Source organism: Myotis lucifugus, unplaced genomic scaffold (assembly GCF_000147115.1).
Source record: "Myotis lucifugus unplaced genomic scaffold, Myoluc2.0 scaffold_2, whole genome shotgun sequence".
NCBI lineage: Eukaryota > Metazoa > Chordata > Mammalia > Chiroptera > Vespertilionidae > Myotis > Myotis lucifugus.
The window spans coordinates 29,085,749-29,110,884 of NW_005871050.1; the positions used below are offsets into that span (position 1 = coordinate 29,085,749).

The following is a 25,136-nucleotide window of genomic DNA, read 5'->3' on the forward strand; positions in this document are numbered from 1 at the left end:
GTAGAGCATTCTTTCCTGGCAGTGAATCTCAAAATTTTAGCAACTTTTACAATCTGGATAGGCTGAGAATTTCCAAAATCATTAAATCCTGTTTCTTTTTGTTGAACAGTTCTTCAATCAGTTTATCTCTTTCCTCTTATATTTTATGTAAGCAGCAAGAAGACACCAGGCCACACTTTCAAAACTTTTCTTGGAAATTTCAGCTAAATGTTCTATCACTTACAAGTTCTGATTTCCACATAACTGTAGGACACAATTCTGCTAAGCTTTCTGCCACTGTATAACAGACATCACCTTCCCTCAAGTTTTCCAATAACATGTTTCTCATTTCCTTCTGAGCTTTTACCAGCAACACCTGTAACATGCATAATTCTACTAACGAACAGTCTGTTCACAATAATTTTGGTATTATCTAAGGGAATTTATTTTTTTCTCTACCATACTCCTCACTTCCTTCAGAGCCCTCACCAGTGGGGTTTTTAATATCCATATTTGTACTGACAGTCTGTTCAAGGCAATCTAGGCTATTTCTGTTGTGCTCCTCAAATTCTTCCACCCTCTGCCCACTGCCCAATTCTAAAGTAACTTTTACATTTTTAAGTATTTTTATAGTAGCACCCCCATTTCCATGTACCAAAATCTGCTGCATACCTTTTGATTACAACATATCTTTGTGTATCTGGGCTTTCAGTGGTTGCTGTGATACACAGCAAGTAAAACACAAAACTCAGTGTTGACTAAGAAATGAGGAAAACTGTGTCCAATTTGATTCCAAGGTTTGAGAAGTATAGTAACCAATAGGCATACACATCCCGTTAGTAAATAATTGTGGTTATTTAAGAATGAACTAGAATCTCTCTCTCTCTCTCCCATTTTTTTTTGGGGGCGGGGGGAGGCAACCAAAATTTTTGGTGGCCTAAAAAAAAAAAAGAATGAACTAGAAATATTTTTTTAATTTATATGTATTATTTTTTTTCAAATGGATTCTAAATTTTAATTCATAAATACTTGCTAAGTTGTTTACACCTAACTATTTAATAAATGGAACTGGTACTTATTTCTTTGGACTTAAGGGTGCCATGAAAAACTTGAGACACTCAGGGTGCCATAAACTGAGAAGGTCTGAGAACTTCTGTCTTAGAGGGACATTGGGTAGAGTTGGTTGATGCCTTAGGCAATGAGAATTAATTGTGTGCTTGAATAGGGGAGTGAACTGAAGCACTACCTTAAGAATATAGTAGAGGAAAAAATAAAGAAGAAAAAGAATATAGTACAGTTGACTCGAACAATGAAGGGGTTAGAGGCCTAGATCCCCCATGCAGTAAAAAACCTGCATACCATGCCCAGCTGGCATGGCTCAGTGGTTGAGCATCAACCTATGAACCAGGAGGTCACAGTTCCATTCCCGGTCAGGGCACATGCCTGGGTTGCAGGCCCGATCCCCATTGCGGAGAGCGTGCAGGAGGCAGCTGATCAATGATTCCTTCTCATCATTGATGTTTCTATCTCTCTCTCCCTCTTCCTTCCTCTCCGAAATCAATAAAAATATATTTTTTAAAAACCTGCATACAACTTAAGTCAGCCCTCCAGATATACAATTTCCCAACTGCAATCAAAATTACAGTTGAACCTCGAACAACGCAGGTTTGAACTTTACAGATCCACTTATGTATGGATTTTGAACAATGTGGGTTTGAACTTATACGTGGATTTTAAATTACATTTTTAATCCTCACCCGAGAATATGTTTTTATTGATTTTTTTAGAGAGAGAGAAAAATATCAATGTGAGAGAGAAACATTGATATGTCAACTGGTTGCCTCCCATATGCACCCCCACCAGGGATCAAACCCACAACCTAGGTATGTGCCCTGACAGGAAATCGAACCCGCAACCTTTTGATGTATAGGACGATACTCTAACCAACTGAGCCACCCAGCCAGGGTAAAATTAAATTTTTTTACATCAACAGTAAAGCCATGGTTTTTGTCAGAAGGAATAGGGTTTCAAAATAAATGAGAATAACTTAATTGAAGTGGTGGTTACATGACTGCATGCAATTGTCAAAATTGATAGAACTGTACACTTAAAAAGATGAATTTTACTCTATGTAAATTTTATCTCAATAAATTTTAACTGAGTACATGAGAACAGATGTTTATTTTATTTTTATTTTTAATTGAGATATAACTAACATATCTTAAGGTCTCCAATTTAAAGTGTACATTTCAATGGTTTTTAGTATATTCACAAAATTGTGAAAACATCATCACTGACTCCAAAACATTTTCATAACTCCCAAAAGAAACTCCTTGTTCATTAGCAGTCACTCCACATTTCTCCTTCTCTTCATCCTCTGACAGCCATATATCTACTTCCTTTTTTTCATAGTTTTTATTGTGGCAAAATACACATAATGACCATCTTAACTTCTTAAGTGTACAGTTCATTGGTATTAAGTACATTTATATTGTTAAGCAACCATCACCACCATCCATCTCCAGAACTCTTTTCATCTTACAAAATGAAACTCTATACCCATTAAATAGTAATTCCCCATGCACCCCGCCAGCCCCTGGCAACCACCACTCCACTTTCTGTTTCTTTGTTTTTGACTATAAGTACTTCACATAAGTTAAACCGTACAATGTTTGTCTTTTTGTGACTAGCTTATTTCATTGAGCATAATGTCCTCAAGCTTCATCCAAGTTTTAGCATGTATCAGAATTCTTTCCCTTTTTAAGGTTGAATAGTATTCCATTGTATGTATACACTACATTTTGCTTTTCCATTCAACCATTAATGAGCATTTGGTTGCTTCCACATATTAGCAATCGTGATTTATAGTCTAGAGTAGCTCTCCTTATCCAAAGGGGATACATTCTGAGACCCTCCAAAGGATGCCTAAAACCGTGGATGGTAGTGAACCCTATATACAGTATGTTTTTTCCTATACATACATAACTATGATAAAGTTTAATTTATAAATTAGGCACAGAAAAAGATTAACAACAATAAAATAGAACAATTATAACAATACATTATAATAAAAGTTATGTGGATGTGATTGCTCTCAAGATATCCTATATAATAAAGAGGTAATATGAAAATTAACCTTCACTCTGTAACACCGTCACAAGATGGCGGTGCACACAGCGGGGGCAGGGCCAGCTGCTCAATGTCCCTGCTGCTGGGGTTCCCGTGGTTGTGCCAGGGAGGCAGGGCACCTCCTCACAGCTGTGAGGAGGCAGCAGGCAGGCTGCCTCCTCGCAGCTGCAGGAGGCGGGAGGAGGGGCACTTCCTTGCAGCAGCAGGAGGCGGGGCAGTGGGGGCAGGATTGGCGGTCGCTCCACGTGGCTTACACCAGGGTTCTTGCAGCCCCGTGGGGGCGCGAGGGTCCCAGTGGCCACTTCGCGCTGCTTCTGCCGGGGTTTCCTTGGCCCCGCATGCATGTTGCGGGGGGTGGGGCCTGGTGCCCACTCTGCGCAGCCCAGAGGCGGGACATCGGGGTGGCACTCCTAGACTCGGGGCCATCCCGCGTCGGCCATGCAGGGTGGGACTCCGGGACTCAGGGTGGTCTCATGGCCCAGGGGTTGGGGGGAGGGGTCCCGGGTCTCGCGTAATTTCACACAATGGGTCACTAGTCCTATTATACTCTACACTAGAGGCCCGGTGCACAAATTCGTGCACCAGTGGGGTCCCTCAGCCTGGCCTGCGGGATTGGGCTGAAACCAGCTCTCCGACATCCCCCAAAGGGTCCTGGATTGCAAAAGGGCACAGGCCAGGCTGAGGGACCCCACTGGTGCACAATCGGGGCCAGGGAGGGATGCGGGAGGTTGGCCAGCCAGAGAGGGACCATGGGAGGGCTCCAGGTTGTGTCCAGCCCATCTCACTCTGTCCCAATAGGCTGGACCCCAGCAGCAAGCTAACCCACCAGTTGTAGCATCTGCCCTCTGGTGGTCAGTGCACATCATAGTGAGCAGTTGAGTGGCCTTAGCATATCATTAGCATATTATGCTTTGATTGGTTGAACGGACGATCGGACGCTTAGCATATTAGGCTCTTATTATATAGAATATGGTATGAATATGGTGTAAAAAGGGATGATTTGTGTTCTGAGTGGGCTGGAGCAGGCCAGTGTGAGATTTCATCCCACTACTCAGAACAATACACAATTTAAAACTTAAAAATTGTTTATTTCTGGAATTTTTCATTTAATATTTTTGGACCATATTTGACTGCAGGTAACTAAAACTGCAGAAAACAAAACTGCAGATAAGGAGGGGGACTACTTTATTTTGTCTACTATGCATTGGTATAGCCATCTTTGCTCTCTTTAGGTTACTATTTATATGGAATATCCTTTTTCATCCTTTTACTTTCTACCTACTTGTGTCTTTGTATCTAAATTTAGTCTCATGTAGAGAGCATATATTTGGATCATGTTTTTTTTTAGACATTTAATCACCTTTACTTACTTATTTTTTGTTTGTTTGTTTTTGTTAATCCTCACCTGAGGATATTTTTCCATTGACTTTTAGAGAGAATGGAAAAGAGAAGGAAAGACAGAGAGAAACACATAGATTGGTTGCCTTCTGCATGATCCCTGACCAGGGCCTGGGGACAGGGAGGAGCCTGCAACCAAGGTACATGCCCTTGATGGGAATTGAACCAGGACCCTTTGGTGCGCAGGCTGATGCTCTATCCACTGAGCCAAATCGGCTAGGGCTGGATCGTGTTTTGTTTTGTTTGGTTTTTTTTTAACCCATTCTACCAATCTGTCTTTTGATTGGAGAATTTAATCTATTTACATTTAAAGTAAGTACTGATAAGGAAGGAATTCTGTCATTTTGCTATTTGTTTTCTTTATGCTTTATAGATTTTGTGACCCTCATTTCTTGCATTATTGTCTTCTTTTATCTTCAGTTAAGTTTTCATAGTGAAACATTTAAATCTTCTCATTTTCTTTTGTGCATATTTATAGCTGTTTTCTTTGTGGTTGCCATGGGGATTACATGATCCTATGATCAGGAGCAGCAAACAGCTATCAGAGCACAGCTCCCTGATATTTGAAGGACAGAGTCATTTTTTGCCCATCCTGGCTCCTACAATCTACTCTTAGGATGTGTGCACAGCTGCCTGTCACTGGGCTAGGGTGGGGGTGTAGCTACTACTGTGCTAAGAGCTGAAATTTTCCAATTTACCATCTAAGCCTTCCCTTGGAAGTTGCAAGCCTTCAATAGGCCCGACAGTTCCAAATAATTGCACCATACATATTCTGCCAATGTAATTGTTGTCTAGGTGGGGGAGTAAGATTCTTGGTGCCTTCTACTTCACCATTTTCCCAGAATCCTGTCTAACTTAATTCTTTTTAAACTAGATTTAAAGTAGAATTTTAAGAGAAAACAAGGAATAGTTCTCCATCTGTGACTTGAGGGAAGGATATAAACAGAGGTAGGAACATTGGTAGGTGTAGGTGAGGAACCTCCTGTATGATTACTTTAATCTTTTCTGTGTATTCAGAATCTAATTTAATATGAGTAAGGTGCAAGTAAGGAACATTTCCTCTTAAGGAGAAAAGAGGTCTGTAAAAACCTTGGGAAACCATCCAGGGAGTCAAGGGATTTTAGATATACTAATTCTATAGTATTGCAGGTGTGTACAGTTGTACATGAAGTTGTAATCCTGGGTTGTAGAATTAAATAGGAATCAATCATTAGCAATCGGCAGTTTTTTAAAAGTAAAATTTCAGGTTTGACTTAGACACATTACATATTTTGACCCTGGGTCTACTGTTGTTAATTTGGGAAGAGAGAAAGAACAATAGCCAGAACTGGGGTATAGCTTCCACTAACAGCTGTGTAGTAGAAGGTTGTAGTAGAAGGTTGAAGAGAACTTTGTTGCCCATGGATACTATAACTGCTCGGAGCAGCATTTGCATGAAGAGGAACATTTTAAATTTGGACAGTTTAAATTTAATATTTGATTGACTTGTAATAGGGTACAGTTTTTGATCCTCTGAATTTCAACTTGGACCTGACTTGTTTACCTGTTCTCATCTGACAATCAAATAACTTAATCATATTTGGCTTGTCCTAGCTCTGAAATTTAGTCCTCTGACTTTTCTAATATCAACTCCCCACTCCCCATGATTCTAAAAGCCCTGAAATTTTAGAGAACAGTACTTTTAGGACATAACCATTTTACCATTTCAATCAATGTAACTATTCAGGATTCTGACTGTCATTTTGACATGTAATTTGCAAGGTGGTGGATTCCCATCCTAGTTCCTATAAGTATAGATATTCAAACCTATGCTGAATATTCTAAATTATTGGCTTCTGCTAAATGAGAGCATCTCATGGTCACAAAGTTGTTCAACAAATTCTCAACATTGACATACTTCTTCTTTCAGGTTGACAATAAATGCCCTTGCCCAGAAACTCAATGTTTATTGGAAGGAAAAGACTTCCCAAGAGAACTTTGAAACCTCAGCTATAGCCAGGATAATACCGTGAGTAATAAATATCTATATATATAAAAGGCTGATATACAAAGTGTCCCCTTGGGAGTTCGATCGCATGCTATGACATGCATTGACCACCAGGGGGCAGCAGCATGGAATGAAGGAAGGTCCTGGCCAGCAGCCAGCAGCCAAGGAAGGGAGGCCCCGGCTGGAAGCCAGAAGGCCCCGATCGGCCCTGTTCGCTGGCCAAGCCTAGGGACCCTACCCATGCACAAATTTCATGCACTGAACCTCTAGTAGAATATAAAAGTATTGGGGGAGCAAATGGAAGGAACAAGAAGAAGATGGAAGCTTTTCACATAAGGAAGTTTAATGCACTAAAACTGGGAAGTCACCAATACTAATTTTATCATTATCTAGACCTCTTCATTCTGGTTTAACACTTGTGTGGTTTGGATCATAAATATGAAGAGTTTAGTATGTTCAGTTTATCCTATAGGCAGTATGATATAGTGGAAGATGATGAACATTTAAATCAGATACTCCAGGGCTGAAAATCTGAATCTGCTTCTTAATAGTTGGATGAGCTTGGGTAAGTAAGTCACTTTACCTCTTTGAATATAATAAATTAGATGATATAACATTTTTTAGCACAGTGCCTGGCATATAGTAGATATTCAGAAATTTTAGTAAACTTTCGTGCTTTTTATTCCTAGTAAACATTGTTGGAACTGTACCAAGGAATTTGACAATGGAAGTAGAGAACCCAGCATATCAGAGAAAAAAAGAACTATGGATGAGGATGAAATACCTCAGTAGGCCAGGAAAGGAGCATGATACAGAGAATAGAATGTGTAACAACATATATACAGTCAGTTACACTACCATCAAGACAAAGATTAGAGTATTAACAGTTCATTTTGAGGTAGGCAACCCCCTGTTTTTTAAAAAATGGAAATCATCAGGAAAATATATGATATAAAATTTTGTTTCAAATACAACCTGATTGCTAGTGATATAAATATCACTATTTTATTCTAAATATCTTGCTCATGCCCAACCTCCATGGTTTTCAAACACATAAAAATTAAAATGAGATGCCATTTTTGGTCTTTCAAATAAGCAATGATTACTGCAATGAGACAATTGTTTATATATTGCTGGAGTGTATCCTATATAATAAAGAGCTAATATGCAAATTGTCATCACACCATCACGCCATAATGGCTCAGACCAGGGGTCCTCAAACTTTTTAAACAGGGGGCCAGTTCACTGTCCCTCAGACCGTTGGAGGGCCAGACTATAGTTTAAAAAAAAACTATGAACAAATTCCTATGCACACTGCACATATCTTATTTTGAAGTAAAAAAACAAAACGAGAACAAATACAATATTTGTATTTGCATGTGGCCCACAGGCTGTAGTTTCAGGACCCCTGGCTCAGACACTGAACACTGGGGAGGGAGGAATGGGGACCAGCCAGGCACAAATGAGCTCGCAAGAGAGGAATGGGGATGAGCCAGGCTGTGGCCTAGGAGAGGGACAAGCCACCCACCCAGCGGTCCCAGGTGACAGCAGCTGGGGCTGCGGCCTAGGAGAGGGACAAGCCACCTGTCCAGCGGTCCCGGGTGCCAGCAGCTGGGGCTGCGGTCTGGGAGAGAGACAAGCTACCCGCCCCACGGTCCCAGGCTCCAGTGGCTGTGCCTGCGCCTGCAGCCCGGCCCAGGAGAGGGACAAGCCACCTGCCCCATGGTCCTGCATGCCAACAGCCCATCTCACTCTGTCCCAATAGGCTGGACCCCAGCAGCAAGCTAACCCACCAGTTGTAGCATCTGCCCTCTGGTGGTCAGTGCACATCATAGTGAGCAGTTGAGTGGCCTTAGCATATCATTAGCATATTATGCCCAGGAGAGGGACAAGCCACCTGCCCCATGTTCCTGGGTGCCAGTGGCTGGGGCTGTGACCTAGGAGAGGGACAAGCTGCCTGCCCCGTGGTCCCCTGCGGCTGCGGCTGCGGCTGGCCTGAGTGAAGCCAGCCCCAGTCCTGGGTGCCTGCAGCCAGCCAGAGGGAGGGAAGCCTGGGTCCCAGGTGCCTGCTACCGGCCGGAGGAGGGAATCCTGGGTCCTGGGTGCGGGGCAAGGCAAAGGCGGTTAGGGGCGATCAGGCCAGCAGGGGAGCAGTTAGGGGCGATCAGGCCAGTAGGGGAGCAGTTAGGAGCAATCAGGCAGGCAGGCAGAGGTGGTTAGGGGCGATCAGGCAGGCAGGCAGAGGGGTTAGGGATGACCAGGCAGGCAGGCAGGCAGGCGAGCGGTTAGGAGTCAGCAGTTCCAGATTGCGAGAGGCAGTCTGACATCCCCCGAGGGGTTCTGGATTGGAGAGGGTGCGGGAACCCCCCCCCCCCCGTGCACGAATTTCATGCACTGAGCCTCTAGTATATATGGGTCTCGCATGCAGGAGACATAAAGCTCTCGCTGGCACCAATCGCGCATGTATGTTTCAATCTGTTGTTGTCAATTGTGAATTTGGTTGACACTTCTATTATAGAGAAAGGGTGAATAGCAATATTAAAATATTTCTTCTAATTAATTTCCTTTTAATGTGCACAAATCCATGCATATATATATATATATATATATATATATATATATATGTATGTATAATATATAATTATATATACTATATATATTAAATAATCTTTCTAGAAGCAGAATTGTAATACTGATGATCATTTATTGAGTATTTACTTATATTCCAGGTACTGGTCTAAATTTTTTACTTATATTTACATGTATTGATTCATCATAACACACTAAGAAATAGACAGATAATATTTCTTCTTTACAAATGTAGACACTGATAACTGAGAGCTTAAGTAACTTGCTCAAGATTAGACAGGTACAAAATGGTATATCAAAGGTTCAAATATAGGTAATTGGGCTCCAAAGCACAATATCTTAACCATGACACTCTTCTGGAAGGATGCAATGAGGATTATAAGGTATAGCCCCTCCAATTACCTATTTATTACAAGCACAAGCTGAAAAGCCTTTCCTGTTTATCTGAATAGAAGTATCTACCATGGTCTGCATGTATCTGAGGCAGGGAGTTGCTGTCTTTAATGTTTGTCCACAAGAGTGTAATATTGACATGCTTCTGCAAGAGACTCTTCTGTGCATGTGCATGACTTGTATGCATGCATATAAGCATAACCAATGGACACAAGACACTGGGGTGGGGGTGGGGGTGAGGGCATGTGCCAGGGGATAGAGGAGACTGGAGGGAGGTCAATGGGGAATAAAGGAGACATATGTATTACTTTTTTTAATATGTTAAACAATACACACACACACACACACACACACACACACACACAAAGCTAATATGACCTTTCCTCTCCCCTCTCACTACTGCTGAACCTGCTTTTTGCTGCTCTGGCTCTAAATAAAACAGCAGCTGAATGGAAATATATAGACACCAGAGGTTAGGCCTGAGCTCAGAGTTTAGAAGTTGCAAGGCTGAAGCAGCCTGGAGGTAGGAGATAGGAAGCTATATGTCCAGAAATTTGTATGAATTAAACAGAGCTTTAAACACAAAGAGTACATTGTATTTGAGTGGTAGAATTATGAGTGTCTTTTATTTTCTTTTTAAATCTTTCTGTATTTCCAGTTTTTCAATAATGAGCTGATTATTATAACTAGAAATAAAGCACTATCTACAAAGATAAGGAAAATATTGAACTAAGACATAAAAAAACACATCACTCTATTGAAATATCCTATATAATAAAAGCCTCATATGCTAAGTGTCCAACCGTTCATTCCACCATTCAATCAGTCACTATGATTGACCACCAGGGAGCAGACGCTCCAACCAGTAGGTTAGCTTGCTGCTGGGGTCCGGCCAATCGGGACTGGGCGAGACAGGCCAAACATGCCCTGAAGCCCTCCCATGGCCCCTCCCCAGCCTCTAAAATATTTCTTCTAATTAATTTTCTTTCAATGTGCACGAATCTGTGCACTGGGCCTCTAGTCTAGTATAAGAGCAATATAAATATAACACAAAACCCTCCCTAGGTTAAATTACGTGTTTTTCAAATTGGTTCTATGTGCCCCTCTACCCTCTTTTTGTGTCTTTTCTCCAGCCTTCCTGGTTCCCACTCCTTTCATACCTTAGGTGCTATTTATATTATATATGGACCATCTCCTTCCACAGAGAAACAGATTCACTTTATGGTGAAGGTGACTGGGTATGCTTCCTGGGGGTGGGAGGGTGAGGGGGAGAGGGTATGTGTATTAAGAGTAGAACTCTGGAAGAATTTGTCTTAATAATTTAACCCAATTGTCAGACTTGAGCCACCATTTCTAGTTATAAAATTTAATCAAATTTATATTACTTTTTAAGATAAACTTTGGGAATATCAACCTAATAAAATTTTGATTAAAGTATAAACAAAGACCGATTTTGAAAGGAAAAAAAAATAGGAGTAAGGAGTTTATAGGGAAATGGAGAGGTTTTGATGATGATTCTTCAGTGACTCCCACAAATGTATTTTTTAAAATAAGAGAACATCCTATATAATAAAAGGCAAATATGCAAATAGACCGAACAGCAGAACAACTGAACAACCGAACAACTGGTTGCTATGATGTGCGCTGACCACCAGGGAGCGCACGTGGAACATGGTGGGCGTTGACTGCGGCGGAATGGTGGAACAGGTGAGCTGGGGTGCCAGACCAAGGCGGGGCGCCGGTCACTGTCATTGGGGCAAGCCTCTGGTGGTTATTGAAAATTCTTTGCTCCTGTGCGTTGCGATCTCACCTGGCACTCGCACCTGCTGCCGGCACCAGCCCCGCTCGCACCCACAGCTGCCGCTGGAGCTGCCGCTTGCACCTGCTGCTGTCTCCCAGTGCCAGTCACAATCACTTGGTGCCATCAGCGGGTGCGAGTGGTGGCTGCTGGCCCTGATTGCCCCTGAGGGCTTCTCCACCTTCCCCTGCTCCTGAGGGGCAATCAGGGCAGCAGCCGCAGCTCACATCTACTGATGATGCTGGCCCCAATCACTCGCGGGTGCAAGCGAGTCTGGTGCCTTCAGTGCATGGGAGCGGAGGCAGCAGGAGCGGGGCTGCCAGTAGACAGGGTCCAGGGACCAAAGCGGGAGGGGCCAGGTGGGGGTACAGAGGATGGGCCGAGACCCGTCCCTGTGCCCACCACAGCCTCGCAGCTCATAGTTCCTTTCAAAGTGCACAAAGTTGTGCACTGGGTCTCTAGTTTATTTATAAAATCATAGAGGTAGAAAAAGTAATTCCTAGAAGAAATGGGCTTAGGAAACATGTTACAGAGATAAAGGAAGGGCCCTTGGAGCTTGCAAGTGAGAAAGCTGATGGTAATGCACCTAGGGAAGAGAGGAAGGGGGAGGGGTAAGGGAAAGGAAAAGGAAAAGGAAAAGGAAAAGGGAAAGGCATGGGCATGCTTTCAGGAGGAAGGGCCCACTGGGTCCTCTGTCCTAAGGGTTTTAAGGGTGGAGAGTTGAGGGGAGGTCCCAGGGGAAGATCTTAATGGAATATTCAGCAGCTTTTCAGGTATGTCCTTTCAGGGTCTAGGTCTCCACTGATTGATTGCCAGAACAGGGGGTCATTATTCAATGCAGCTGGTCCTGAGATCAGCCTTGGTGTCACTGGTCTGATTTTGCTGCTTTTCTGGGCCTCGAGATGAAATACAACTGAGGTCCAGATGTTATTTCTAGGGAGGAAAGGTCAGGGGGTCCAGACCTTATGACCAGCAACCAGCATATGCTAGGGAAGGAAAGGCCACCCTGGGGGCAAGATCTGACCCTACAATTGTCCTTTGCTAGGCACCTGGGGCTTTCTGCCCTGGTGACCTTCTCTACCTGGATCATCATCCTTACTCTGCTCATGTCTGTCTAATTGCCTATCACATCCCCCACCTCAAGGATCTTGGCTCTGAATTCTTTCAGAGAAAAGTGGTGCAGGATCTCTTATTGAGGGTATTACAGATGTCCCCATTTCTCACTCACCTTTGCCCCCCTCCACCTGGCTCTCTCCCCACCCCAGGCCTTCACCACACTATTGTCTGTGTCCATGGACTATGCATATAAATTCTTTTTTTTTAAAGGGGAGAATGATGATTTTTATTTTTATTTTTTTAAAATATATTTTATTGATTTTTTACAGAGAGGAAGGGAGAGGGATAGAGAGTTAGAAACATCGATGAGAGAGAAACATCGATCAGCTGCCTCCTGCACACTCCCTACTGGGGATGTTCCTGCAACCAAGGTACTTGCCCTTGACTGGAATCGAACCTGGGACCCTTGAGTTCGCAGGCTGATGCTCTATCCACTGAGCCAAACCGGTTAGGGCTGCATATAAATTCTTTGGTTACTCTCTTCCCTCCTCCCTTCTCCCATTTTAAACTTGTCACAGATAAGCCAAATAAAATTATTCTTTGGGTTTTATTTCTTGGTAATATTGTAATATATAAAATGTTTTCCTATTCATTAATTTTAGAATGAAAATTATCCTCTTGCTTGCTTAGAGCAAGAGATTCCAGGATAAATAATTTTGACCTACATAAATAATGGTAGCTCACCATGTTAATATTTGTTACTATTTTTCATATCCATATCTAGCATAGTTCTATCATTTTTTCTGTGACATTCAAGATATAAACTTCTTAGGCTGATATTTTATAATTATCAAGAGAAACATCTATTTATTTTTAAATATATTTTTATTGATTTCAGAGAGGAAGGGAGAGGGGGAGAGAAAGAAGAACATCAATGATGAGAGAGAATCATTGACTGGCTGCCTCCTGCAAGCCCTCCACTGGGGATCAAGCCTGCAGCGCAGGCATGTGCCCTTGACTGGAATCAAAACCAGGACCCTTCAGTCCGCAGGCCAATGCTCTATCCACTGAGCCAAACCAGCTAGGGATATATATATAATTTTTTTATTTTTTTAGACAACTAGACTATAACAATTATAACACATTTCATATATAAAATTATAACAATTATAACACATTTCATATATAAAATTATGTTGTTTCACTTTTAGGTTGTGCCTTTCTAATGTAAGACACAATACAGAGCTAAGATACGCAAAGGCATACGTCGCTTCCTCTTTCATTTAGGAAAATCCCTGACCACACCTGAGTACAGTGAGTGTCTTAAATGAAGGAAGCTTCCTGGCAAGGTTGATCCATCTACATTACCTGCAAGATGGTTTGTTACTATAATTCCCATCCCAAAGTACAGGTAAGCTTGGGACTCAATATTATGCCAGAGATAACTCCTGATTTGTCTCTGTATTCTAAAAACACTTTTTAATCTCAAGTCCACATTCTTCAGCCTGGTATTCTGGCCTCTGTGCCAACTGATCCCCCCTTAACTATCCAGCCTTATTTTTTATTGTATCTTAATACAAACCCTATGCTTTAGGTAGGTCTGTGGCTTCAGTATTCCCCACACATGCCATGCTTATTCCCTCCTCCATGACTTGATAGTATCTTTCCACTTACTTACAATGACTTTATGCATTCCATCTGCCTATCCAAATCATATCCATCTTGGATGCTTAAGTATTTTGTGTGATACTTTTCCTGTTGACATTTTTTTACAGTGATTTTACTTTGACTTCCTATGAAATTTAATTCTTGACATTTATTCACATATTTTGTATTTTTTGGATATTTTTCATATGTATATACTTTGGCTCTTCAAGAGACTGTAAGCTATTCAAGAACAAGGGCTTTACATTTTGGTTCGAGTTGATGGTTTTCTTCATATGCCTCCTATACCTGAATCTGTTGTAGTACCTACTGTACATGCAGTGCTATTTGTTTACATGTTTGTCTTTTTCATACACTGTATGTTCCTTGTAGCATATAACATCTGGATAGTGTCTGGCATTTCCATGGGAATTAATTTCAATTTAACAAATATTTTTATTTGATTCAGTAGTCACATCTATATATATAAAGAGCCAGGGGCCATTGCAACTGAACAGATGACCGAATGGATGACCGAACAGGCTGAGTGAGGTGACAAGGCTAGCAGGGGGGTTAGTGAGGGATGACCAAACGACCGAACAGCAGGCTGTGTGGGGCAACCAGGCCAGCAGGGGGGACAGTGATGGGTGATGAGGCCAGCAGAGGGGGACAGTGAGGGGTGACCAGGCTGGCAGGGGACACAGTTGGCGGCAACCAGGCCAGCAGGGGGGGCAGTAAGGGGCGACCAGGCTGGCAGAAGAGGGCCGTGAGGGGCGACCAAGCTGGCAGGGGGAGGACAGTTGGGGGTGACAAGGCCAGCAGTGGAGGCAGTTGGGGGTGACCAGACCAGCAGGGGGGGCAGTTGAGGGTGACCAGGCCGGCAGAGGGGTGCAGTCGGGGGCAAGCAGGCCAGTGGGGGGGGCAGTTGGGGGTGACCAGGCCTGCAGGGGGGCAGTACGGGGGTGACCAGGTGGCTGGGGGGGGGCAGTTAGGGGCAATCAGGCCAGCAGAGGGAGGCTGTTGGGGGCAACCAGGCCAGCAGGCAGAGGTGTTTAGGGGTGATCAGGCAGGCAGGCAGGTGAGCAGTTAGGAGCCAGCAGTCCTGGATTGTGAGAGGGATGTCCAACTGCCCAATCCTCATGCCTTAAACCAGCAGTCAGACATCCCCTGAGGGGTCCCAGAATGGAGAGGGTGCAGGTTGGGCTGAGGGAACCCTCCTGCCCCCATGCACGAATTTCGTGCACCGGGCCTCTAGTATCCTATATAATAAAAGGGTAATATGCAAATTGACCCTAACAGCAGAATGTCTGGGAATGACTGGTCACTATGACACACACTGACCACCAGGGGGCAGACGCTCAATGCAGGAGCTGCCCCTTGGTGGTCAGTGTGCTCCCACAGGGGAGCTCTGCTCAAGCCACAAGCCAGGCTGATGGCTGCCAGCACAGCAGTGGTGGCAGGAGCCTCTCCTGCCTCCTCAGCAGAGCTAAGGATGTCCGACTGCAGCTTAGGCCTGCTCCCTGCTGGCAAGTGGACATCACCTGAGGGCTCCCTGGCTGCCAGAGGGATGTCTGACTGCCAGCTTAGGCCCGATCCCCCAGGGAGCAGGCCTAAGCCAGCAGGTGGACATCCCCTGAGGAGTCCCAGACTGCAAGAGGGCACAGGCCAGGCTGAGGGCCCCCCCCCAAGTGCACAAATTTTTGTGCACCGGGCCTCTAGTGTTTATAATAATAACTCAATTTGCTTCATTTAGGCTATGATATAATTTTTCCCCTCTCAGGATAAATGCTGATAGAAAAAAAGTTCTAGGCGCTATGCCTCCCAAGAGCACATCTACACCTTTATTCCCTCTCAGGCATGCATCTCCTAAACTCTAAGGGTCCCTATGAGACTTGCAACCAGAGGAGCAATGGGCAGTGGCAGCTCGTTCTGGGTTAACCCCTGAACCTGTCTCCAAGGTCCCCTTTTCTCTGACTTTCCAGTCAGCCAAAGCAGACCTGCCTAGGCTCTTTCCTGTTGTTGCTTCTTATTTCACTGTCCCAGCTTTAATAAACATGCTCTAAAAATAAAAATAAAATAAAAAGGGCACTGAAACAGTATGCCTTTTAGAAGAAAATGTTTAAAATGGAGGAAATCAAATAAATGATGTCTAGGTCTGTAATGAGTAAGCATTTCTTCATAATCTCCAGCTGTGCCTAAGCACCTCTTCATGGAGAGTAACTGAGATTATGATAGAATATGGGACTGAGTGCATAGAAGTCTCACTTTTTAACCCTGTATCTCCTATTGGTTTACACTTAGTCCGGAAGAAATAGCTTTCCAGGATACTTTGTCCCCTTATATAGCATAGAATTTCTAATTATTATTAATTTCTATTTGTTTCTTGGATTACTTTTGACCACTGAATACTTTTTCTAGTACTTTCTTCAGGTTTTTACTCCTCTAAAATTCTCTTCCTTGTGCTTTACATATAGCAAATATATGTATATCTTTTCATTTATAGAATCTTCCTTTTTTCTCTTTGCTAGTCTCTGTTCTATTCTTTTTATGATGTAAGCTCCTAGTTCCTTGTTGTTGCTTTCTATCATAGCCTTTCATTTTCTTCTTCAGGCATCACCTAGTTTAGGAATTTTCATGCTTCTATACTGCATCTTGGGAATTTCTTAGTAAACGACAGGCAACACACCTAGGTTCTGGTTTCAGCAACATTCTCTTTGTATGGAACCTCAAGCAAGTCTCTTATGTGTTTGAGCTTCACTGTGTAAGCATAGAGATTATGTTTTGTGCTGTCCACCATAATATGAATTTTGAAGCTGTCAGGTACTTTGAATGGATTGGGAGAAAGGTGATATATGCACCAAAATAATTAGATGATTGTATGCCTTGAAATAAGAATTGCTACACATTAGCCTACACACAGGTTTTGCAATGTGGGTGGAATCTGAGCTTTATAAGGTTGGAAGGTTGTTAAGCTGCCTTGTTATAATTGTGATGAAAGTAAAGGGTAAAAGTGAAGGACACATTTTGTTTCCAAAAGATGATTTCTTCTCTATACTGCAGGAGATGCTCTGTTCCAGAGGAACAAGAACTCATGGATGAAGACCTGTACTTGAGCAAAGCTAAGAAACAGTTGAGTATACCTAAGATAGTATTCTGTATTATACAGTAGAGGAGGCTGACTCTTCCTAATAGGGGAATTTTGAAAAGAAGGATGCTTCCCCCCCCTTTTTTATTCTTTAATTATTTCCCTCCTCACCTCTTTGTTCTCCCAGTTTTTATTCATTCTAATCATCTCCTGAGTTTCTCAACTAGTGGTTGTCTTTAGTCTCCCTTCCCTCCCCCTCTCTGTTTCAATGGAGCATCTGAAATTTCTCTGTAGTAGCAGAGTTCAGGAAGGCATCCTTAGAAACTCAATGAAGCCCACCCTATTTCTAATTTGGAAGGAACATTAAAACCTAAATATACAATTGGTGATCCATTTTAGACTGAGAAGTTTCATGAGTGAACTAAATAGCACTTTTATCTTCTCCTAGAGATCAAACTGTTGAGAAGAAGAAGGTGCCATTGGAAAATGAGGACCACCAGGTGAGAGACAGTCCACCCTCTTCCTTTTCTGAACAAAATTTTCCCCAACAGAGGACATAGGTTGAAGGAAGCAGCAGTCTTGAAAGCTGCATAGAAATAATGAACCATTTCTTCTGGTGGTCTTTTTTTCATTGCATCTTTTTATTTTGCTTTGATCTGCTGTTACTGATGTTCAGATCACCGAAAATAGAAGAGCCAAATCATTCATTTTCCAGATTTGAATTCAGTACTGATTCTGGACAGTGTGAAGGTCACTTTCTGTGTCACAGAATTTTCAGGTTATGTTCCATCCTCATACAGGCTGCTCCTGTAGAGTGTCTGGTTTTCCTCAGTCTCTTTTCTTCCAGGATTCAGGGGTGATTCTTCCTCCTTCCTTTTGGGAAGAAGGGTGATTCTTTGTGCCCCTCTCCCATCCCTGCTTTCAGGCTGGCTGGCTTTATAAAGACTCTGCTGTTTTGAATTTTCAGGAGCACTGTCTCTCGGACATGGTTGCCCAGCTCCGGACGCTGAAGGGTGCAATAAGGTTGGCCGTCCTTTCAGGGACACTCCTTTTCTGACAGCCACCATAGCACCCATCTATCTCCCCTCCCCCAATCTTGCCTTTCTGCATGATTTTCCTTTTGACCCTCTTTCCCAGAGATATCTACTAGTCGCATGTTAGATTCACCTTTCACCCACTCAATCAGGGTAGGTCAGACTGGTGAGGATAGAGGCAATTTAATACTAATTCTTCTTCTGACAGTCTACTAAGACCCAGTTATATGAATATTCAAGTTTCATGCCCTGCTTAAGAGTCTGATGTAGAGATTGGGAGATTTCCTGGGACTGCCCTGTCCTCATTCAGTTTACCTCCCCTTTATATTCCTTCACCTTCATCATTCGTACTATTTTCATAAGCTGGCTCTGCCACAGATCCCAGATGCATGTCTCTGTGTGTGTGCACTATGAATACATGTTAATGTCTCGCATGCATTTCTCCAAAACCAGCACCGACACATGCTGCAATGCTTATCCCCTCCATCCCTACCCTCATCCCAGATCTCAGAGGAGTGAAATCCAGCTTTAAACTGGGTCAAAAGACAGAATTAGACACTGACTGGGGGGCCTGGGTTTATGTTGTGGGTGGGATGACTCAAGGAGCCAATAAGTGAGTTGGGGAGGTCTGTTGGTGTCCAGCTGATTAGGTTATAAGTGAACATGCCTGGGTTCAGTGTTCTAGTGTACATTACTGTGTGCTGTTTGTTCTGTTGTAGGAAACAGTTTCTTTTTATTTGGCTAAGTGTTCTTTCCTAGCATCAGAAGGATTGACTCCTCCTTTGGTATTTAGTTTGAAATTGGGATTTTTTATGCATCATTTTTTTCTTTGCTAGGTATTCACTAATCCACTGAAGATCCCTACTATTCAAGACATGGATGAATTAAATAGTCAAACAATTGGATATGAAGAAATTGATAGCCCTAGCCGGTTTCCATCTGTTGGAGAAGGAAGCAAAACACCTCCTCTTCAACTTAAGCCTCTGGATTCCAGTGTTTTCCAATTTTCCAGGTGAGTAAAAACCATAGTCTCTCTTCAATAGTAAGCCTCACGGTTTGTAATGTAAGGTGGTATGATTATCATATTTATGGTTTTCCTTAGGCATAGCATGGATTCAGAAGGATAAATACTATTTTGGGTTGATAGAATTGTGTGCTGCATGTACCCCAATTATTCAACATTACAAGTGCTATGTCAAACCTGTCTATCCTTTTTATTTGCTTTTTAAGGTGATCATCTGACAAATGCTCTTTTATGTATTGTATATTCATATTATACTGGGAACTGTGTTTGTGGAATAATAGACATGCAAACTCTTTGAAAAGTACTATCTGCTATACAAATGTAAGCTAAAATTACATAGATAAGCATTGTTTCTTTCCTTGAGTTTAGGAATATTAAAGTCCTGTGGGTCTCCATAGGCCTAGCACATGTTGGTCACATATAAAAATAACCATTAGAATTTTGTGCCATTAGGTAAGCCTTCTAGTTCATTGTTTCCTAGAGTAAATTATTAGTATAAGTTTAGTTTTTGGCTTTACTTGTTCATCTTCTAGCTCATCAACAATATTATTTTATTAGTCTGTAAAACAGGAAGGAGCACATCTTTCCTTAAATATCAGAAGTATTTGAAGCACTGAAAGTTATGACTGTCCCTATAATGCCATGAAACGAACTCAGGACTCTGATTAAAACTTGCTTTCTCCTCTCTCTTATGCTTCTCACTTCTGGTAGAGCCAAGCCATAGGGCAGGTAGAATTGTTCTCTAATAGTAGAAACTTCTACAGTCATCAATAATGTGAACTTTCCACTTACCCTCTTCATTTTGGATATCTTCTTAACTTAGGATAGATGCAATGGAATACATGATACGGTAAAAATGACTCCTGTTTCCCGCCCCTTCCCCTCCAATGTTAATGATATTTTTCCTTGTTTCTTGCTTCTTAGGTGAGTCTTTTCAGCTTCTCATCTAGACAAACATCTCTACATGTGTGCAAGTCCCCTATTCAGTGATTCTTTCACAATTAAGCCCTGTAGATATTGGAAGAACCCCATGACCCCCCTGAACATGAACAAAAAGTCTCAAGAGGAAGTAAGCTATTAGGAGCAAAACTAATAAAATTCTAAAGCAGTGGTTCTCAACCTGTGGGTTGCGACCCCTTTGGCGGTCAAACGACCCTTTCACAGGGGTCGCCTAAGACCATCCTGCATATCAGATATTTACATTACGATTCATAACAGTAGCAACATTACAGTTATGAAGTAGCAACGAAAATAATTTTATGGTTGGGTCACAACATGAGGAACTGTATTTAAAGGGCCAGAAGGTTGAGAACCACTGTTCTAAAGGAATTAAATGAGAACTTGTATGAAAGAATTTAGAAGTACTCACTAACTAATGATTGAATTTGAGTAATATGGAAGGAGCAGTTTCTAAGATTGAACTATATAGCAAGGGAGTGAGAAATATAGTCAGTATCAGGGGCTTAAGGGTAATTCTCTGTTCCCATCTGTAGTTTTCTAGCTCCCATTGTAGGTTAGGAAGGTTGTACAATAAAGTGTTGTGTGTTTTTGAAGTACATTGTTAACTCTCTATCTCAGTCTCCTTGAAATGATCTTGTATTAGAATTGCTACTGGAGTATTAAGGTGTCATTGATCTTGAAGGCTCTACTTTACCTGATTTGACCAATTTCCATTTTTTTTTTTTTTTTTGTCAGTGTTTCTTTCATTACTCTGTAGTGACTTTTGGTAACCTAAAGGAGATTACAAATGCTAACCTATCTGTGTGTATTTTATGAGTGCAGTATGTCAGTTCATCCATTAGGTGGCATACTTTATCAGTCTTAATTGATATTTTTGTATAAGTCTTTGTGGAACTGTTGTGCCCAGAGTTGAGTTGGGTTATGTTTTGGCTATAGAGGACAGGTAAAATACTTTGATTCTTCATGTGTAGTTTTAATTTGAGAGTAATATTCAAGAGAAAGAGATACGTGATAATTGATGTTGCTACTGATGTCATATGTTTTATGTAAGGTCACTAAATGATTATTATGTCATTTCAAACTACATGTATAGAGGGATTCAGGTTGATTGGAAGGAGTCTGCTTTTCTATAAGGGAAAATGGTGGTGCTCAAGAGTTCAGTGAAATATACAAGGTTTTCCAATAAAACAATGTTAATGGAATTATCAATTTAGTCAAGAGTTACAAAGGTATCCTTTGTTATTATCAAAACCTGAAGGTGATAAGGATCCTTGCGCCATGGAGTACAACTCTCCAACTCTAGATAAAATAAATTCTTTTCTATAGAAGAAAGTTTTAAAAATTCCTAGTGGGCTAGGTTATATGACCTACTAAGGCCTCCCAAGGTGTCATTGGAAATAGTTTTATGAGTTTCACAAATCTAACAAGAGCAGTGGAGCACCTGCAATAGATAATAGATTCAGCCAATATGAAACAGGCATAACTTTTTAGGGAAAGATAGCTTATTTCTCTTAATGTAAATCATCCCTTTCTGTTCACTCATTCCGCATATATTTGAGTGTTTACTGTATGAAAGACAGTGTTCTAAGGCAATGATGGAGTCAAAGATGAAAGAACTTATGATAGTCAAAGTTTTATATGTAGTTATCCCCAATACATTCTAGGTTTCATGTAGTACAAAATAAGGTCTAAAGTACTCATAAACATATGTACAAAGAAGAGAATTGGTGGCTGTATTTTATTTATATATTTAGAAAGCCTTTGAGTAAGTTATATGTCAAAAGCTAATTATTTCGTGTTTAAGAGGATAACAAAAAAAAATCCAAATTATATTGTAATAGTGGAAGGAAAGGAGAGACATTCTAGTATGTTTAAAGGAATATTTGAAACAACAAATATGAGATAGAAATAAAAGAACAATTTTTCTAATGAATAAGTTGATTCAGGGGCCAGTATTCATATTTTAAAATAGGTTCTTTGAGAGAGACTTCCAAAATGGAGAAATGAGGAGTGTAGTGGGCACATTCATCAACAAATAACCATTTAACTGGAAGAAGTTATTAAAACAAAACAATCATTCTAAGTTCCTGGAAATTGCCTTAGGGGCATACAGATAATGGAGAAACATTTATTCAGGAAATTTATTAAATCTCAGAAAGAACAGCAAGAGTCTTTGGCATTTAGCCTGTTCCATCCTCCTCCAAGCTATGTTTTATTAAAATTACTCTAGGAGCTCTAATACAGGTGGGTATGGTCAAGAAGTTGGGGTCTTTATCTTCCCCTGGCTCCTACTCTATAGCTATGGTTTTACTTGAGAGGGTCAGGCCTCTGACATTTCTCATCTCCCCCAGTTCTGTCTTGCAGAAGCTCTATTCTGGACAGACCCAAGAAAGACTGGGTCTCTCTTCTCCTAGCTAGCTTTCTCTTCCCCCATCCAGCCCCAACTCATGGTGAAAGTACTCACCTAGGGAAGGCATGGGCTATTACTCCTATCCCAGCTTGCTTGTAGGACAGGGGTTTATGCCAGAAGGAGCAAACAAAAAACCATCCCAGCACCTGTTAATATAAAAAGGTTTCACTCTTGGAGAAGTGGGCCACTTTCCCTATTCCCACCTTTCCTTAGGGAGAGAGACAGGACTTAAAGATGAAGAACTCCTTAGCTCTCCCTGCAAGAATGCACATTACCTATAACAGATCATGGAGAATTCCATTCCTAAGGGCATTGTCAAAAATAAAGGAAATTATGGTGGAGAACAATTGAGAGGGTACTCATAGCTCCACAATACAAGTTACAACAAGCAAAAGAGTTGAGCAATTAGATGTTTAGAAACAGAGAGAACCAAGGAAAAAAGGTAGTTAAGAAGAGCTATCTTGGGGTCACAGTCAATCCTAGGGGTTAGGAAGACTATGCATAAGCACAAGGCTACACTCTCTTAGGAATAATCAGATCAAGACATAAGGTATACTTGGAGAGCAGTCCCCAAGCCTCACACCAATCAAACAACAAAGAACAGGAGCCTCAATGGCACTAGGGCCTTACACACAACCTCTAACCAACCACTGGCTGAACAATAAGGTACTCTGACCCAGGGGCAACTCCTAGGAAGCCAAGCTAAAAATAAAATTACACATACCCTCGGTAATTTGGAAGACTATGTGCATGCTCAAGGCTGTGCCTTCTCAGTAATTATTAGATAGGGAAAATTCAAACTACTATACTACCTGGATGAAAGTGGGGTAAAAACATAAATTTCTTTAACTGTGATAACAGTTTCTAGGCCACACATACATCCAGTGAAAATCTAACTAGCTAGCAGGGCTTAAGCAAAACCTTTGACCAATAAGTGGACTATGCTGACCCAGGGGTGATTCCAAGGTTGTCAGGTAAAAGATAAAAATCAAGAAGAAATCTGATCAGAATGCTGCAGGAGAAATAGATTTCATGGAGTCAGTTCAATCAAGTCACTAAATAAACAACCAAACAAACAAATAAACCATTCAGGGAGGTAGGATTAGTATCCAGAGTTGCTATACTATATTATCTAAAATATCCAGTTATCAACAAAAAAATTATGAAACATGCAAAGGAACAGGAAAGTGTGCCATGTACATAGGGACAAAAGAAGCAGGCAATAGAAACTGCTCTTGACGAACCCAGTGTGGCTCAGTGGTTGAGGGGTGACCAATGAACCAGGAGGTCATGGTTAGATTTCTGGTCAGGGCACATGCCTGTGTTGTGGGCTTGATCCCCAGTGGGGGTCATAGGGAGGCAGCAGATTGATGATTCTCTCTCTCTCTCTGAAATCAATAAAAACATTTTTTTAAAAAAAGAACCCAATGGAAATTCTGGAGGTGAAAATTACAATAACTAACATGAAAATTTTACTAAAAGGACTCAACAGCACATGAAATTTGGCAGAAGTAAGAATCGGCAAACTTGAAGATATATTAATTATAGATTATGCTAAGAACAGAGAGGAAAAAATGGACAGTCTCACAGAAATGTAGGACACCATTAAGTGCTTCAACATATGCAAAATAGGAGTACAAAAAGGAGACAAGAGGAGAAGTAGGAAAATATTCAAGAAATAATGGTTGAAAACTCCCGCATTTTATTTAAATCTTTTAACCTACACATCCAAAAAACTCAAATAATTAAAAATAGAATTCATAAAGATATTCACAGTCAGACATATCATAGTGAAAATATTGAAAGCCAAAGGCAAAGAGAAAATCTTGAAAGCAGAGAGAAAAAAGTATGCATCATGTACAAGAGAATCCTACTAAGAATAATACCAGACTTCTCATCAGAAACAATGGGGACCAGAAGGGAGTGGGATGACATATTCAAAGTACTGAAAGAAAAACTTTCAACCAAGAATCTTAAAAAGTATCTTAAGAAAATGAAGGTGTCGTATACAGAACATTTCCCCCCAAACAGTGCAACTTATATTCTTTTCAAGTGCACATGGAATATAATCTAGGATAGAGCATATGTTAGACCATAAAACAAGCCTCAATAAATTTAAAAGGATTGATATCATAAAAGGATATTCTCCAAATATAATGGAATTAAATTAGAAATCAACAATAGAAGAAAATTTGGAAAATTCACAAATATGTAGAAATTAAATAACACACTCCAAAATAGCAAATGAGTAAAAGAGTAGATCACAAGAGGAATTTAAAAATATCTTGAGAAGATAAAAATGAAAACAAAATATCCCAACACTTATGGGATGATATTTCTATTTCTCTCTCCCTTACCTTCTGAGGGAAAATTATACAGGCTTATATTAAAATTGAAATAAGACCTCAAATTAATAACCTAAACTTCCACCTTAAGAAACTACACAAAGAGCAAGTTAAACCCCAATCAAGCAGAAAAAAAGAAATAAAATCAGAATGGAAATGAAATAGAGAATAGAAAAACAATAGAGAAAATCAGTGAAGCCAAAAGTTGGCTCTTTGAAAAGAACAACAGAAATTAAGAAAACAATTGCATTTATAGTTGTTTGAAAAATAAAATATTTAAGAATATATTTAACAAAGTGCAAGCA

The 25,136-nt window shown here is 41.1% G+C and overlaps 1 protein-coding gene across 1 annotated transcript in view; it reads left to right on the forward strand.

Annotated features, from left to right (window-relative positions):
* Window positions 1-25,136, forward strand: part of MORC4 (MORC family CW-type zinc finger 4) — a 79,548-nt gene that overhangs the window by 49,947 nt on the left and 4,465 nt on the right. Inside the window, 6 exon segments of the mRNA XM_006082271.3 lie at window positions 6,416-6,514; window positions 13,617-13,643; window positions 13,645-13,740; window positions 17,034-17,102; window positions 17,507-17,558; window positions 18,929-19,104. Of these exon segments, the coding sequence (XP_006082333.1) occupies window positions 6,416-6,514; window positions 13,617-13,643; window positions 13,645-13,740; window positions 17,034-17,102; window positions 17,507-17,558; window positions 18,929-19,104 (519 nt within the window).